This window comes from Lepidochelys olivacea (genome assembly GCF_965140295.1).
Source record: "Lepidochelys olivacea isolate rLepOli2 genome assembly, chromosome: 9".
In the NCBI taxonomy this organism is placed as follows: Eukaryota; Metazoa; Chordata; order Testudines; family Cheloniidae; genus Lepidochelys; species Lepidochelys olivacea.
In genome coordinates, this window is record NC_140419.1 from 98,187,873 (window position 1) to 98,206,193 (window position 18,321).

At 38.9% G+C, this 18,321-nt stretch overlaps 1 protein-coding gene across 1 annotated transcript; it reads right to left on the reverse strand.

Annotated features, from left to right (window-relative positions):
- Window positions 1–57: 57 nt before the first annotated feature.
- HTATSF1 (HIV-1 Tat specific factor 1) lies at window positions 58–18,222 on the reverse strand. The gene is made up of 9 exons (XM_084638954.1): window positions 17,989–18,222; window positions 14,704–14,902; window positions 14,311–14,358; window positions 12,534–12,688; window positions 11,296–11,459; window positions 9,437–9,536; window positions 2,559–2,648; window positions 1,789–1,926; window positions 58–1,307 (listed from the first exon to the last, which is right to left on the reverse strand). Exons 1-9 carry the CDS (start codon window positions 18,157–18,159, stop codon window positions 1,026–1,028), a joined length of 1,347 nt encoding a protein of 448 aa, XP_084495080.1. The 5' UTR covers window positions 18,160–18,222; the 3' UTR covers window positions 58–1,025.
- Between the last annotated feature and the right edge of the window lie 99 nt (window positions 18,223–18,321).

Below are 18,321 nucleotides of genomic sequence, written 5' to 3' on the forward strand. Positions count from 1 at the left end.
ACTAATTTTTGAAAAACATGTTCCCTGATATTCATACACTGTGTGACAACCTTGGGATTAAAGGTTAAAATCTTTTAAATTTTATTAAGTCTTTGGGGGAAGAGGCCCCTCAGGCTGTGAACTAAACCAAAAGCATCTATCTCAAAAAGAATATGGTACATATTGACCCCACACCCTACCAAAGTCTGAAAAAGCACTTCTTAGATTTAAGGCAAAAGAACCCCCAAAACCACATGTTCAATGTATAATTTTTACATGCTTTCAGCACATGGAAATACTCGTTCTACCATCCGAATTTAAACTGAAGATTAGGTCAGTTTTATTTACATAGTGTTCCAGTGTTGAAGTGCTTACAGGTCTAATCTCAAAATACGCACAACTTGTTTACATCAATGGAAGATTCAAGAAGGAGATGACACCCCTCTATACTGAACATTCTGATTTTAAAACATCTTCTCATGTATCTGTGGCTCAGTGTAGGCTATGGCAAGAATTTTCAGTTTTGTAGACTGAACGACAATTTCATGCTCCATGATCTGCTATTTAAAATGCCTAATATGGCAATGCATGTACAGGGTGAATGTATTGGGCCTTACTGCAACAACTGTTCTGTAAAACTGTCAAAAGGAAGATACCAAGTTCCAAAAGTGTAAGGAACTAAAGCAAACATTAATATTGATTTTAATATCTTTGTATATTACTAAAATGTTTTAGATTCTGTGTAATTGTTCAAACTCTGGAGTTCACATACACTTCACATTTATATAATTTAAACACTGACAAGCAAGTATATGACATAAGAAGCCTGGTCAGTTCTGCTGTGCTCTTGAACAGCAGCCAATTAATATGAACTTTTTTTAGATCTTCATTAACTACTGCTTTTAATGAAAATTTCAAAGCACAAGCTGATGACATCAAATATGCATATAAACACATGAACACTGTCTGTAGTCACCCTGAAGCACAGGATAAGAGAAATCCAAACATCACCCTAAAAAGCATGCTTTCATAAAATATTAGAGATGTTATGTATCTGTTTCATCATCACTGCCTGCAAGGCTGCTGTCTGTTGATGGAGTGCCATCTTCATTAATGCCTTCACCATTATTCTCTCTCTTATGAGCTTCATCATTCACATCACCTTTAGATGTGCCATTATCTTTTGAAGGCTGATCTTCAGGCAGTTTCACACCACTAGCTGCAGAATTTGAAGCAGCTGCAATTTTCTGCTTTTCTGCATCAGACTCTCCTAAAAATGACCCCCACAGCTTGAGCCTTTCCTCTCTTTCTCTTGAGGTCTCCTCCACCTGTGTATAAATAAACCTTAATTAGGTTGGAGCAATTTTTCCACTTGGTATAAAAAAAAAAATTAGTAGTTTACACTTAGTAAAACTATGCCACAGCTACTTTATTATAATCAACATTGACTGCATTAACACCATGAGGTTTCACTTGGGTCAGGGCCCATTGTGCTAGTTGTTAACGATCTGTTTGTACAGCAAGGAATAACTGAAGAGTTTACCTTCAGTGTACAATTAAGATAACTGGGGCCTTTGAAAATTGGATTTTTAATAGAACAAAAAATAGGCCTGGTAGGACCCCAAATAATTGGCATCTGTGGGTAAGCCAGGCTTAATATTTGTCCCTTTGAAAAGAACATTTAAATTCCTGATTTTACTTAAATTTTAAATTTTGTTTCCTCTATTTTTAAAATTAAATAGATTAACAGTTAAGAATTTTTAGAAATTACAATTTGATAAAAAAAAACACCCCAAAATTAAGGATTACCTGATAATCTGTTGTACCATCCCATGTTTCAGCACTTAGCTGACGACCACCAAACCACCTTCCATTGAGAGCTTGTATGCACAGATCAGCTTCCTCTGGCTCTTTAAATGAAACAGAGGCCACACCATCTGGGTGTCGCTGTAAGAAAAAGACAAAACCCTATCGTTTAAATCTCTAAAACGGGAATTAAATTTCGTTCCAAAGATCTTTACTCTGCCCTTGTAAGAGATCAGGTACAGTTTTGTATGCAGACATATGCACAAGCCCGTTCATGTGCATATACCTTTGAAATACATATCCTTCCATTCTTTTCAGATTTTGAAGCAGCATGATCTTTAGTACTTCACAATTAGGGTTTTCAGCTTTAGATTTTAAACAAAGCTACTTCAAATCTTTTTGTATACAGTCCAGTGTTAAAAAAAAAAAAAAAAGCTGAATTTAGCTACTTGCAATTTCGTGGGTGCATGCTTTTCAACTTCTAATGCATATGTCCCCAAATCTGTTTGAGAAGCTGAATATTGCATCTAGACACAGGGGGAGCTAGAATATGCAGATGTGCAGTTTTTAACTTCACCTTTGTTAAAATGGAAAAAAATTCTGAATTAAGTTCTAGCACTGAAAATTTGAAAAATGAAATTAAGATTGCATGAAAAACAAATTTCAGAGAACCAGAAATCTTATTCATAATTTAAGGAGCATGAACATCATGTATATTTGACTTGAAAAGGTTACAATAATTATGACCATTCAACATAATAGAAAATACCTACATCAAATAAGAGAACCTTCTTTACTTCTCCAAACTTTTCACATTCCGTCCGTAGGTCTTCCCTGATCTCATTCAGTACTAAAGGATCTTCCTGTATAGAAATACATAAATATATGGATTTGTTTAAAAAAAAACAACAACAACTGAAAATTCCCTTAAATGTGTGTAAACTGCAAACTGGAATTCACACTCTAAGGTCCTACAGTTTAAAGGAATAATAGTAGCCATGTATTATACAGGAAAACCACTAGTACTTTCCCTTATATAGTATGTTGCAAAATAATGACAATTGAAAATATTAAGAAATAAGCATGAAGCTTTGTTCCAAACAAATAGGAAACCAGTTTAAGTACTAACAGAAGTCTACCTCTAGGAATCATATACTGCATTCTTTTCCAGACACCACCTCCCCAGAAAGCTTTATGAAATAGAGGAAGTTCAGAGAACAAAAGTGACCAGGGAGGAGCTGAAGGTTTAATGTGACCAGACATATTGATTTTTGAAATTATTTTGGTTTTAAAGAGCCAGTCTACAAGTCTCTGGTTTTATTGAAATTGGGATGACATCTCAATCCAAAGGATTTCTGACTGTCCTTTTCCATTCCCAGTGTACTACGGTATGTGCTTTAAAAATGTCAGGTCCTGCCTCTCAGTTACTGCTCAGCTGAGACTAAAATGTGTGGTGGAAGCATAAATCTACAGGCACTTAGAAGAAACCCTCTGAGGAATGAACAAGATTTAGTATTGTGAAATGGGATAATAGCTTGGAATAAAGGCAAATTTAGTATTGGTATCAGGGAAACTTCTTGATTGAAATAGGACACAATAAAAGCCTCATTGATTGGAACATCTAAAGCAACTTAAATTTCTAAAAATTTTCTAGAAAATAGTGAAATTATTCAAGAAACTACTCATCAGGCAGCCTCCTATTCTTAAGAGACCATGTCAAACTATCCCCAAATGCAGAGTACACATCCTATTGTGGCCACACTCCAGCAATATGAAGAATACGTATTACCTTCCTAACGCATAGTGCAATGTCTCTGCATATGCCCAAAACTATTAGAAAGACAAGGTGGGTGAGGTAATATTGGGTCAACTTCTGTTGGCAAAAGAGACGAGCTTTTGAGCTTACACAGACCTACAGCTACAGCCAAGCTTTTGAGCTTACACAGGGACCAATATAGCTACAACACAAGCGCAAACTACACCAGCCACTATGAACTAAACAGATCTAAACGGATCACATGGCAAACTCAGACCTAATTTGTGCACTTGCAGCATTCCTTTTCATATTATTTCTCAAATTCTGGACTGCTTTTTTCCAAATTAAATTGCACTTTCTAATTTTCTGTTCTTTCCTACACTCAGTGTTTTCTACTAGTATTTGCAACATCTCCTACTTTAGTATCATTTTTGAGTTTCATTAATATTGTTCACTCCCTCTTCCAAATCAAGATGTTTAATTAGATTACATTTGCCACCAATCCCTTTGGCATTCCATTAGATCTTTCCATCAAGATGCACTGCTGTTTATCACTGTCTCGGTGTATGGTCTTTCAGGCCTTGTCTTCACAGCTAAGAAGGTGAGATTTTTACCACAAGTAACTTGCAAATGTTAGTTCTCAGCGATGACCATGCACTTTAGTTTTACTGCAAGGTAAACTAGGGGAGGTCAACATGAAGCTATGGTGGAGTACTGACCTTACCTAGTTTACCACAAATGTTAGGTACTGAGAGGCTAAAAAAGCACCACCTAACAGTGAAGACAGGGCCTCAGCCAGTTCTGAACCCACATGATGGTTTTTCAACCAAGCCATTTTGATTTAAGAGTATAAGAATCTACCAAAGTTTACTAAAATGCAAACATTAAATCTCCCTATTTCCCTTATCCACTGAATCAAGTAAAATTATGTTTTAGAACTTAATATCCTCAGTATTTTAAGGGATTCATGCTAGCTGCCAAATCAACATTATTGGTGTGTGTTCTTTTGGGCAACTTTTTTTTTTGCAGGTGTAATTTTCTTTATTTTACTGGGGAAAAGGGAAAACCCACTTTCCTTCTGCCTCCCATTCAATTGCCACTGGCAACCAAAAAAACTGCATGCTGTTAAGATTACACCAGCTGAGAGTTAAGACTGCTTCCAGTCCAATGCCACAGTTTAGTTTTAATTATTTTTTTATCTCAAACTACTAGAGGAAATGTAATACCACTACAGTATTTATGGAATGGGTTCTCCATGGTACACAGGGATAGTTTTGGAATTTGGCATGTAAACAAATTTAATTTTGAATACTAAACTAAAATTAGTCTAGTTTTGTGAGATTTTTAAAATACAGGTCTCAAATACAGGTCCTAAATACATCCTCATTAAAGGGATATAAAGTACTGTAGTAGTGGACAAAATGTATTTTGAAAGCTGGAGCACATACCTCTAGCTTTTCAGAATTCACTGAAAAAATAGCCAAATTTTTTATTTGGCATTTCAGGAGACAATTTCTGAATTAAAATATTCTCACCTTTCTCCAATGTTCCTACAGCATTTGTTTTAGCAGAGCAATTACTACTATTAGACTAATCCTGCCTAAGCCTGAAGGTTGAGAGAATTTATCAGAGGGTATAAATTTGTGTGTTTTCATACCACAAATTCACAGATAGCATAGCTTGTGGAAAAGAAATAAAGTGAAGAAAATGGACAAAAGTTATTTCTCATGAATGTGGGCTTGAACTAAGGCCTTTTCTACATGCTAGTTTGGTCAGCAAAAGGCAGCTTTTGTCAAGAAAACAGTGGAGGGGTACACGCTACAATGCTCCTCCTGCTGACAAAACTCTCCTGCTTTGCCAACAAAATAAAACCACCTCAAGAAGAGGTGCAGGGCTTTTTGCAGCAAAGTTAGATTGACAAAACATCAGTGCAGACACGGCGTTCATTATGTTGCCTCTAGGATGTATCCCACCATTCCCACTGTGACTGCCCTGCTCGCTGTTTTGAACTCTGGTGCCCTGCATCCAGCTGCACAGGCATGTGCCCTTCCCCTTTCAAAATTCCAGGAAGTTCTGAAACTGCTCAGCGTGGAGAGCTCACACAGCTACTGCTCAGCTAAGCAGGCCAGCTCCTGGCAGCAAACACACTGTCTGGACTACAGGGGAGGGAATGGATCTCCTCGGTCTGTGGGGAGAGGAGACTGTGGGAGTACTCTGAGGGAATCACAGAATCAAAACATTCATGTGGAATCCTGCTCACCCTGACACCCTAGGACCACAGCAGCAGGCAGGCAGGGCAAGCTGCTGCTTGGGGCGGGACACACTGCTGTGCAGAGCCAGGGAGGGAGGCAGGGGCTGATGTCGGGGTGTCCCATGTCCCCTGCTGGTGTACAGGTCTTCAATGAGCTGGGGTGAGGGGAACACCAGCTTATTGTACACCAGCTTCTGCCTCAGGACTGGTTGCTTCCATCTGCTGTCTGAACTTAAAGAAATGGTGCAGACACACTCATGTCTCCCCCTTCCCCTCCGCCCCCCAGTTCACGAGCTGAAAAGCAGCTGGCAATCTAGTAGGATGCCGATTGAGAAACCATCATGTAATGCTGTGCCTGCCCCATGAGGCATTGCAAACCCTCCCCAAAGCACCCTGCGGCCAGTTGCACAGTGGGATAGTTACCCACACTGCACTGCTGTGTGTCAATGCAAGAGCTGCAAGTGTGGATGCACTCCACCGACACAGGGAGCATAGTGTGGACATACTATGGCGGTGGCGGTACCTCAGTGTAACTTGAGTCGACAAAACTCTAGCGTAGACAAGGCCTAAGTTATTTGTGGTCATTCAGGGTTTGATCCTGCAAGATGCTGATCATTCTGGCCCAGTCCATCTAAGAACTTAATGACACACTCAACTTTAAGCATATGAGTAGGATCATTGACTCTAATGGACCACTCATGCTTAAATTTAAGCATGTCCTTAAGTGTTTTGATGGATCAGGTCACAATGCACCACATGTTGCAGGACTGAACTTTTAGCAATATCAGCAACTCACTGTCCAGATTTTTTTTTTTAATACAAAGAATGGACCTGAAATTATTTTTAAATATATTTGTCCCAGTTTATAGAGCAAGAGCACTTTAGTGAAACTTTGCAACTCATATAAATGTATATTTGAGATGAGACTGCCACATAGCTTAGCGATACAAAATGACTTAAGATAGTTAAGACCCAGGCAGACTGGGAAGAGCTACAAAAGGATCTCTCAAAACTGGGTGACTGGGCAACAAAATGGCAGATGAAATTGCATTTATCAACATTAAAAGTAATGCACATTGGAAAGCATAATCCCAACTATACATATAAAATGATGGGGTCTAAATTAGTTGTTACCACTCAAGAAAGCGATCTTGCAGTCATTGTGGATAGTTCTCTGAAAACATCCACTCAATGTGCACCGGCAGTCAAAAAAGTGAAAAGAATGCTGGGAATAATTAAGAAAGGGATAGATAATAGGACAGAAAATATCATATTGCCTCTATATAAATCCATGGTACGCCCACACCTTGAAGACTGGGACTTTTCAGCTTGGAAAAGTGTCGGCTAAGGGGAGATATGATTGAGGTCTATAAAATCATGACTGTTGTAGAGAATGTAGATATGGAAGTGTTGTTTACTACTTCTCATAACACAAGAACTAGGGGTCACCAAATGAAATTAATAGGCAGCAGGTTTAAAAAAACAAACAGCAAGTATTTCTTCACACAACACACAGTCAACCTGTGGAACTCCTTGCCAGAGGATGTTGTGAAGGCCAAGACCATAACAGGGTTTAAAAAAAGAACTAGATAAATTCATGGAGGATCGGTCCAATCGATGGCTATTAGCCAAAATGGGCAGGAATGGTGCCCCTAGCATCTGTTTGCCAGAAGCTGGGAATGAGTAACAGGGGATGGATCACTTGATGATTACCTGTTCTGTTCATTCCCTCTGGGGCACCTGGGACTGGCCACTGTCGGAAGACTGGATACTGGGCTAGATGGATCTTTGGTCTGACACAGTAGGGCCATTCTTATGAACCCCATATAATCAATTAAAACACAATCAACTTCAGCTATGTCTGCAGGTTGAGGTAATAGCTTTGAGCATGCCCATACATACTTCATGTTTTTAAACAGAATGCTACATTTATAAATTCAGTTTAATTAGAAGATTTAAATTATGATCTTTAGAGAGCTGAGTTGGAAATTCTATGAAAAGTGACACGGTCAACTGAAACGTGGCTTTTTTGGGAATGTGGCTGTGTACTTTAAAATCGAGTTCTGATTTTTCTCCATCCCCTATATTTCCCTTTTCCTAGCACCTGACATTCACTATTCTTTCCTCTACCTTCTCCATGAGATGCAGATTTTTGAGAATTCACAACTGCATAGAATAGGTTAGAGATGAAATTCAAATTTTTAATGTTTAAACTTCAATATTTTAAGATTAAACAATTTTTGCTATTTCGCAGAAAAATACAATTTGCACTTCTTCAACAAAGGAGTCCCAACAAATGGAGAACTACAGACCTGGGATTACTTAAACATGACAGGTTGTCATGATATTCACAATGAAGTGTAATGATACTAGGTTAAGCGGACAGTGAGAAACAGGTTGTACTCTACTGACTCCTTGCTGACTTTTTCAAATCTTTTGTCCAAGATATGTATCAGAATTTTAAAGCTTGCAAGTCTTCATTGTTAGTTTTAATAAACCCCCAGCACAGGGGCCACCACTATAGAATACAGCAGCTGGGCCACTGTGAAGTGCAGAAGTAGGTGGTGATTAACCGTGAATTTCCTCCCTTTTGTAGGTTTAATTTTGACTTATTTTACACAAATCATAAAATAAACAAAATGACAACAGGCAAAAACAATTAACTAAACTGTTTTTGAGTAATATAATTTGCTCTGAAAATGTACATTGACACTGACCAACTTTGTAAAGTGCTTTAAGATTTATTGATAAAAAGCACTGTAAGAGCCAGATATTATTCCAGTTACAATAAACATCATGATTCCATTATAATGAGCTAATCAAAAATCCCTTAACTGTTGGGGAGGAGGAATAAACTACGAAAGCTCAGCTAGTGTGTCAGTGCTTAGTGAAAATAAGCATAGTCATCCATATTCTCCACTGTCATTAAAATAAATAAGTTCCATAGGAATAGTATTTTCAGGTAGTCTCAGCTGAAGTATGAAAAGTCAGATAAAGCTGAAGCACCATTTCAATCCCGGCAACTGTATGATTCTGTTCTCCCCTCCCACTGCATTCCAATATGGCTGCTTCCTAAATTTCCCCCTAGCTGCCTGGGTGCAGAACACAGAACAGTCTCTGTTCTCATTTGCTGGTGCCACAACAACCTCCAGCAACCAGGGGCAACAATTGCAGGGCAAGAGCAGCCCTGGGATGGAGCATGCTCAGCGTAAATGGTAGCTTCAGAGTATTTGCTACCAAAATAACAAGTTTCTATTGAGCATGTGCAAAGTATAATTTTTCAGATTTTAACTGGGCCATATTTGGGTCAATTTCCATAGGAATGGCAAATGGCATCTATGACAGCAGTGTGACACACACACACAGCCAAATTTTAAGCCCCTGCTCCAAACCATGGAGGCATTAGAGCTTCTCAAGGAAGTAGTTAAGATTTTTTTTTTTTTTAAAACATGGGCAAGGCAATATTTTTCCCTAGCTTTGTTCTTGGAAGTAGATGAACCATGTTAGCTGAAGATTTTTGCCTGAACAGTTAACATTTGCCAATGTTATAAGCAACTGAAAACAGGGTCTTATAATGGTAAATGATGGGCAATGTTGACTATTGCCAGCACTACCAGCTTCACCTAATATTTACTTCTTCCTACCTCAAAATCCTTTGGGTGGAACATGTTCCTGATGATAACAACACGCTCATGTCGCTTTCGAGCTGTGGCATCTTTCTTCTCAGGCCTCCAATCCAATTGTCTAATGAAATGAAGCAATAGTAAGAAGACATTGTTGCACCTTTCTTCAGTTTCTACAAGTATTTGTTGAAAAAAAATCATTAATTTGACATACAGATTTCAGTAGTGATAGCTATTTTGGTTCTAAAGAATTATTTAAATCTTCTACAAAATGGAATGGAAAGGTGATCAGTAAGTTAATCACTGTTCCTCTTACAAAGCAGCTTCAAATACCATAAACATGCACAAGAATGTCATGTAGACAAGCCAAATTTAACGTCAGGGGTCAATGTAGTCTACTGAACATCCAGCTTTAAAGTACAACAAACATCTAAAGATTCCCAAAAAGGTCTTTGAAAATTGTTCTGACATGATTTTATTTGTATTCTCTTATAAGCTCACACGGTCTTACAGTAAACGTTTACTGCTTGCATTTCAAGGTCTTCATGTTCTTTATAGTACATTATCTCAAAAATATAGTGCCATAATGCACACCCTTTGCCACACCCTGAATTTTGTTGCTAATTTATCTGTTCTGTGAATTCTCATTTTGACTATGGTTGGGGCTTGTAGGAATTGTACCTACTGTACTATTCTTTAGCTGAAACTGGGCTTGATTCCATTAAGATTTATGATCTCAATCTTAGAGAAAAGTCTGATTTAGTAAAATTGCTTATTCCTGCTGCTTCTGGTGAAGCATTCTTGGATTTCTATGAAGGTCACTCTGCAAGTTGATTAAGGAACACAAGCCATTTAAAAGTCAGCGTATGAAAGTATTAATTTTTTTTTTAAAGTAATACCTAAGATCAGAGGTGAAAATACATTGTTTTCTTTGTGCACTTGACAGAACCTCCTTCATAGTTTCACTATTTCCCAGGCCTAGTCAGTTTCTCCTAGGGACAGAGAAACATTGTAAAAATAATAAATGGGCATGGAAGCCCAGAGGCAGGTATAATAATTGAAATCTAGTCAACTTTTAAAAAACAATGTTAAGTAGTTTCAAGTTAAACTCTTCCTTTTAATTATAATAAAATTCGCATCACTATTTATTCCTTGAAGAAAAACAGCAGTCCAGGGAATTTTAAAATGCTTTGCATTGGAATGTGCAGTATTTCAAAATCAAATTTTATATGGAATTTTCTTGCTTCCAACAGTAAGAATTTGCTTGATTCTTTAAGATCACATGTAACTCACCTCTACATAAGAAAAATTTTAAATAAAAACATTTGAATGCTAAAAGCAGATGTCTGTGTATAAATGGGCAAAAATAGAAAGCAGTGTACTTGTTCATATACTAATTGGAACCTCATGCTAACTGCTCTAGAATTTTTGAAAGTGTAATGCAATTATTAAATTTAACTAACTGTAACATGCAGGAAGCTAAACAGTGTTGTCTCCTTATAGGAGCAATGTTAATCACAAGAAATAAAAGTGACTCTACAGGGTTCTGCAGATTCACTAACGTAGGAAGAGAAACTTCCATCACATTTAAAAAAAACCCAAAAAACATACCAACAATTCCTGCCTCTCAGCTGTAACACTCCATTCAGAAGAAAGTAATGGAAGTCTTTGGATCTCTATGGACTCCAACCAAACATGACAATCCAAGGGACTTTCAAGACGCCAGCATTTAACTCATATTCCTCACCCCACCCCAATGAAATAACTCTAAACCTAATCTTTGATCTTTAATTATTGGTATAACATTGAATAAATGAATATAAAAAACTGTTTTAGCTAAGACATTTAGAAAAAACATTTTACTGAAAAAAGTTACAAACTTTTGTTGTTGAGACAGCCTCTTCTTGTAGTCTTTGCATTTCTTCTTCTTTTTGCTTGCATCATACTCCCCCTTTAGTTGAAACTTTGCTATTTCAACATGCAATTTGTAGCCTCTAATCTCATCCTCATCCAGAAGTCTTAATGCAAGCTCAACTGATTCTCGCTATTTGAAGATAAATCAAATTATAGTAAGCCTTAAAACAAGCATAATCAATGAGAAGGTTTTGATTAAAAAAATTAAAAATGAGTTCCTCTACGCCCAAACAAAGCTTGAACCTGTTTACAAAAATTAATGTTAAAAAGGGGCTACTTTTAGTGTTGCTCGACTCTGGCCCAAAACCACATTTCACCAGTGTACTTAACAGACTCACTCACCCACCCCCAACTGAACTTCACCAAGTCACCACTTCTCTTCATTCCAATCATTTCTAAAAATGAACTATGACCATTCTAGTAAGCTACTATAATTATAGGGAAGAATTAAAAAAGATTAAGATAAAATTTTCAAAAGGACTTAAGTCCCACTTTCAAAAGTGACAGACTCAGGAGCTTAAGCCTTCCTGAAAGTCAATTGGAAAGATCCTCGTTAGTTAAATACCTCAGTCAGTATTTTGCAGCCTGCATTCTGAAAATACAAATAGTTAACAGAATTCAGAGAAACTATCATGACAATACTATGGCCATAATGTTGTGATGCAGCTTTTCTGAATTCTGCCCCTGTATTAATTATTTAATATTTGTAGTGCATAGGGTCCCACTGTGGAAGACACTGTACAAACGTAACAAAAGATGGTCTCTAACCCAAAGAGCTCCCAGAAGCTTGCAATTAAGTAAAATGAGTGAAAACAGGTGCATACAATGGACTGTGGGAGCACAAGGTAAAGACTGTGAACACCACTATAATCAGTGGTCATCTTAAGGCATCAGAATGCCCATTCAGAGCGCCCTATCAGCAACATCTAATAAAAACCAACAGTGGTTGGTAAGTGTCAGGAAAAGTTGCATGCAGTGTTGTAGCCATGCTGGTCCCAGGATATTAGAGAGACAAGGTGAGTGAGGTAATATCTTTTATTGGACCAACTTCTGTTGGTGAAAGACGATAAGCTTTTGAGCTACAGAGAGCTCTCCTCATTGGAGAAAAGTTGCAGCCTTTCATATTTGACAATAAAGAACTACTTTGTCATGAAGCAGAGCCAACAAAAAAAAAAAGTAATATTACACTGAGTACACCACTGACCTTGAGATAACAACAGAGGCCATCTCCTTTAAGATTTCCTTGCTTGTCTTTATAAAGTTTAATTTTATGTTCTTCTGTCTGAGGATCTCGCATAATGATACCACACTTCGACATAACCTGTATAAACTCATCCTTTGTAATGTCTGGAGGCAAACCTGCAAAGTAAATTCAACCATATAAATCTAGAATGTATTTATATAGTGAATTCCAAATCCAGTTTTTCAGCACCACTAAGCCCATTTTAAAAAGGAAACAAGAATGAATCAGTTATTAAATGAAAAATGTGTCAGTGCAATGTTATGGGTGAGATTTTACATGAACAAAAATAAATTTTTGTGCACTAATTTAGTTTTGAGCATGTTTTATTTCTCGTTAATTGAATGTTTGGTAATCTTTCTGCTTTTTAAGCAAGTGAATTGTGGAAATGTGATGGTTTCTATGGTAACCATTAACTTCTGATTTTTCTGATCTGTAGATGTAAAGTCTGTGTTGCATTAAGTGTTTTTGGACTTAAGTTTCCTTCATATCCCAAAACAATGACATAGCAAACACATTACCCTATGGGCAAATAAATATATTAACCAATGCACAGTTTTTCATGGTGCACACGTTTAGGTATCTTCCCTTTAACTGGGATAAAAAGTTAAGACACTGCAGAGCCAGTACAATTGTCATTCTTACCATTTTTTCCTAATTTAGTACAACATGCCTTCATTTAAGACTTTGCACATACTGAAGTTTAAAATTTTTAAACAAATGAGTTATTTGAGCAGAAGAAAAACAGCATTTGAAATATTTTTAAATTATGAAGAATTCCTGAGTTAGCCAAGCCTAGAGAAAGGAGAGTTCTTAAGATATGCTGCTTCAGGTGCATGTTTTTCTTGTGCTCATGTAACTCAAAAAACAGCCAGTTGTATTACCTTTTCAAACAAATTCATCTTTGGGCTAAGAACAAGCATGAGAAGGCGCAAAAGATTTAACATTCGTGAAGCTACATTATACTGCTGTAAAATTGTCTTCCCTTCCCCTATTTATTCTGTTTTTTGCCTCCATTTACTATATCTTGACCTAGTCTAGACAGGGGGATTCCCAACCTTTTTCTTTCTGAAGTCCCCCCCACATGCTATAAAAACTCCACAGCCCAGCTGTGCCACAATAACTTTTTCTGTATATAAAAGCCAGGGCCAGTGTTAGGGGTCAGCAAGCAGGGCAATTGCCTGGGGCCCCTTGCCACAGGAGCCCTTGCGAAGCCACACTGCTCAGGCTTTGGCTTCAGCCCCAGGTGGCAGGGCCAGGGCCCCAGGCTTTAACCCCATGCAGTGGGACTTTGGCTTTCTGCTGAGGACCCCAGTGAGTCTAATGCTAACCCTAACTGGCAGGCCCCCTGGTCTAGACCAATGATTCATGAGTTGTGTCAATGTACCACTGCAATCTATGGAGCACTTGCTGGTGGCTCTTGGAGTTCTGGGCTGGCCACAGTGGGCTCTCTCCCCGTGTTTCAGCCAACTAAATTGTATTTAAACAGGTAAATTTATTCAACACTTTCCTAGTATTACTTTTCCATCTCAGCAACTACTGTAGTTGTCACAGGGATGTTATACGATCACAAATGTGAGCGTAAGTAGGCTGTGCAATTATGAAGGTGTGAAGAGGGAGCCAATCAATGAGACAATGTCGTAAAATGTGATCCACACTATTAAGTGCTCTGGAGCAGATTATTTATATAAATTGCCTAACACACCTTTGGCACTATATTAAAAAAAAAGTGATGACTTACCCGTCACATACACATTTGTGTTTTTGTCTTCTTCAACATGAAACCATCCTAAAAACAGAATCATAATTGTATAAGTTGTGCTAAACCCCCTAGAAATAGAACAGGATTTTAACATTAAGCTCTCATTTATCAGTTTCACTAACTAAATTTCCAAGAAGCTTCCACTTCACCCTAGGGAACTCAGAACACTATTAGTAGCTTGATTATATTTCACATTAGAAATATAGGTTTTTATAACTAATAAGTGCTATGCAATTTCAGAAGTGTTTCAAGAATTTTCAGAACAGATGCCTGAGCATCTCTACTGTGCATAATACTAATGCACAATTACATTTGCTCATTTTTTCTTAAATATTGTATATTTTCCAGCTTATGCAAAATGAAGACCCTTACCTGCATCGAGTTTTCTTTTTTCTCCTTTTTGTTTAGAATCTGTTTGTTGGGGTGCTTTTTTATTTGCCGACTGCTGTGCTCCTGCTGTCCTAGAATCCACAGCTGGCTTACTTTCAGTCTTTGAAGCAGAGGAACTGTCTAAACTATCTGTAGGGAAGCCATAGTTAGCATGATATGTTGCCAGGAAGTCTTCAGTCACCTAGAAAAGGAATGTTAAATATTAATCTATAATAGAGTTCAAAGATAAACCCCAGTAAATTACAAGTTTACTGGTGGTGAATTTCTGAAGATAACTACTAAAACAGTAATCCAGATGTCTTCACTTACAGAGGAAAATATAAACGCTCAAATGGACACTGCAGCTGAAAACTTAGAAATGCCAGGTATTAGTAAAGCCATACTGAGAAGTCGGCACACACTACTCAGGAACTTTTTTCTATATTGCAGACAAACACACACATTCATTAGTGCCCCCCTTTCCAAGGTAAAACTTTTAATACTTTCGCTTACTGAGTTACATTTGTCTGAGGCAGAAAGAAACCCAAAATGGAATACTAAGAACAGAACTCAATTGCTCTCGACCATGAGCAAGGAGAAGAAGTGACATTGACAGGCAGCCAAAAACCAAAACACTGATTATTAAATTGACTGCAACTTGTGGGCCTGTCTTCTTGAAAAAAGGTTTGCAGAGAAGATTGACTGGTGTTAATATAGTGTAAATCTTAGTATAGGCAATACACACTAATACATGATTAAGTCAAAGATCATATATTTTTGGCTCAGAGTATTACCTGAACATGTTAGCTATTTCCCTCCCAACCAAACCTCCCTGTGGAGAATGAGTGTATGAGCAGTGTCTAAATCAGTCTCTCACCCCAAAAATATACTATATTAGATTAGATGCAAAATTTACAATACCTTATTTGTTGTTAGATACGTTTTACTACTAAGGTTTTTACAAACTATTTGCAGTACTGTATAGTTGTAACAGGACAAGAAAATATACTAGTTGAAGTTTAGTTTGACATTTTAGTATCACAAAATGGTTACAACCGCTTATTGTTTAAACCAACTTTTCCACTGTCAATATGGTCAAGTTTTCAGACAACCTTTTCAAAGATGAGAACTCAGCGTTGTAAGAAAAGGTTAGGAGTTTAGTGATTTGCCAAATTATTGCAGAACCATATAACACTAAATTCCAGTGTTTATAAATCGCTAGTATATCGCGATGTAAGTGTAAGAGTTTGGTTACGCAATAGAAAGTCTGTCCATCTCAAAAGGCCCAGGCCTAATTTAGGAGGGATGCACTGACCTTTGCAGAATCTTACATTATGAACGAGTCCAGTGGCACCTTAAAGACTAACAGATTTAATTGGGCATAAGATTTCATGGGTAAAAATCCCACTTCTACCCCCTTACACTATGTAATCCGCACTATATTTGGCTCCAGCCAATCCAAACAGCTCATTACTTTCATGGGAGCTGAATTTTATTTTAAAGAGTTTTTTAAAATTGTTTGAATTTTTTTTCAGTGAATAGTTAATAGTTTTGTTTATCAAATAACTTAATAAATCAGTGAAACAATACATCTAACTAGGTGTCCTGCAGCAGCATTATTTTTAGATTTGAGTGGGAAGAAAAATGTTCCAACAAAATGAATTTAAAATTACTTCAGACTACATTTCCAACTTTGTTTTATTTCTTGAAACTAGACTGGTTGCTAGTGCAAAACAATTTTTGTTAAAGGGGTTATTAATAAAAAGCCCTCAATGGAATATTAATATATTGGTATTCCATTTACCCAAGGCCAGCTGAGACCTATTATTCCAAACCAGGAAGATAAAGGGAAAACAACTGTTGCTGGGACTGATCTTCTGGAATATTAAGCAGACAACTTTATTATAATACCAGCCATGAACATAATAGCAGCTACTGTACTTTTTAAAAATGAATTTTTATAACTGTGAACGGTTTTTAATGCTTTGACTGGAACCTAAGCCCTCTCTCCCCCGCACAGGCAAGTGTAAACTCTCTCACAATTGCTGACCAATGGCCCTCAATCCTGTTCTGTAAAAAGAAAATTATGCTCTAATAAATGTTAGTCTCTAAGGTGCCACAAGTACTCCTTTTCTTTTTACAGATACAGACTAAGATGGGTGCTACTCTGAATCCTGTTCTGGTGGAACAAACTTTAAGAGATCATTATCATTTCAATGCACATTTAGTCATCAGGTTCACTTAAGGGGAGGCACAAACCATGAGCAAAAGAATACTGGAAGAAATACTTATGGCTTAAGAAATCAAAAAACTTAAAATGATTAGGTATGATCCACACACACACAAAATGGGAAAGCATACAGACTCCCGACATGGACCTACAGTTACATCACGGCTAAGGAGAAAGCCCCATATGCAGTGCTCTATAAAAGGGTGTGAAGTGGCTTGCAAATTACAGACCCACCATACAATTTCCTTTCCCTAATGTCTGCATCGTAGCTCACGCTCAAATAAATTGGTTGGTCTCTAAGGTGCCACAAGTACTCCTTTTCTTTTTGCAAAGACAGACTAACACGGCTGCTACTCTGAAACCAGTACAGCAGCAGAAATTCTGATGGAGTGTGAATTGAGCCAGTCACCTGAGCCACTCTCATAACTGGGTTGCCCAGGGATTAACTCCTCCTGCATTTAATTAGCTCTTAATGCTATCTTCCTACCCCTCTTTGGGAAGACTTATCCCACAGTATGTAATAAAAATGTATTCCTCCAGGAATTTCTGAAACACTGCTGCAGATGCCAAGACAAAAATCTTCTGCAAAGGCAGATTTGAAGGAAGCCCTGAGAACTATCAGAGCCTTCTCCCCGCCGCCCCTTTTAGTTACCACCCAGATACCAAAGCTCCCTGCGTGTTATACAAGAAAGTACCGCGGGAAAGAGAAACCCGGGACACAGTAATGCGGGGACACCTAGAGGCGAGGGAAGACCGTAAGTTACACATGAGTTTGCAATAAGATGCAGCAGCTACAGAAGGCCAAGGCTTTCTTGTGCTGCAAAGGCATCGGCCCCCTCCGCCGTGACACGCCAGCCTCTCTGGGGCTCTGGCGCGCCTGCCGCCGGACTCGGTGTCGCGCTCGGCCCTGAGCCCCGCACCCGCCAACGGGAAAGGCTCCACCACACCGAGGGGAACCTGAAGCGGCCGCGGCCCTCACGCCCCCAGCCCGGGCGCCCCGCCCCCGGGGAGGCCCTGGGCAGTGCGAGCCGCCACCGCCGCCCCCCGGCCCGCCTCACCTTAGGGAACCAGGCCTTCTTGTCTCGGTCCCACTCGTAAGCCGTCCCGTCCGCCGGGTCCACGTAGGTGAAGGGGTCGGGCTCGCCCTCGCCGCTGCGGCGGGCCTCGTACAGCTGCTGGAGCCGCAGCTGCTGGTAGAACTCCTCGTTCCCGTCCGAGCCGCCGCTCATCGTACAGGCCGGGCGCGGCGCCGCCTCCGCGGGCCCGGGGAACGCGCCTCCCGCCCGCCCGCCCGCCCGCAGCTCCGCCGCCTCGCGAGCAACGCGCCCCTGCCTCCCCTCAGGGAGGCAGCCGCTACCCCCCGCGTCCTGTTTATTTGCCGCCCGGCCCGG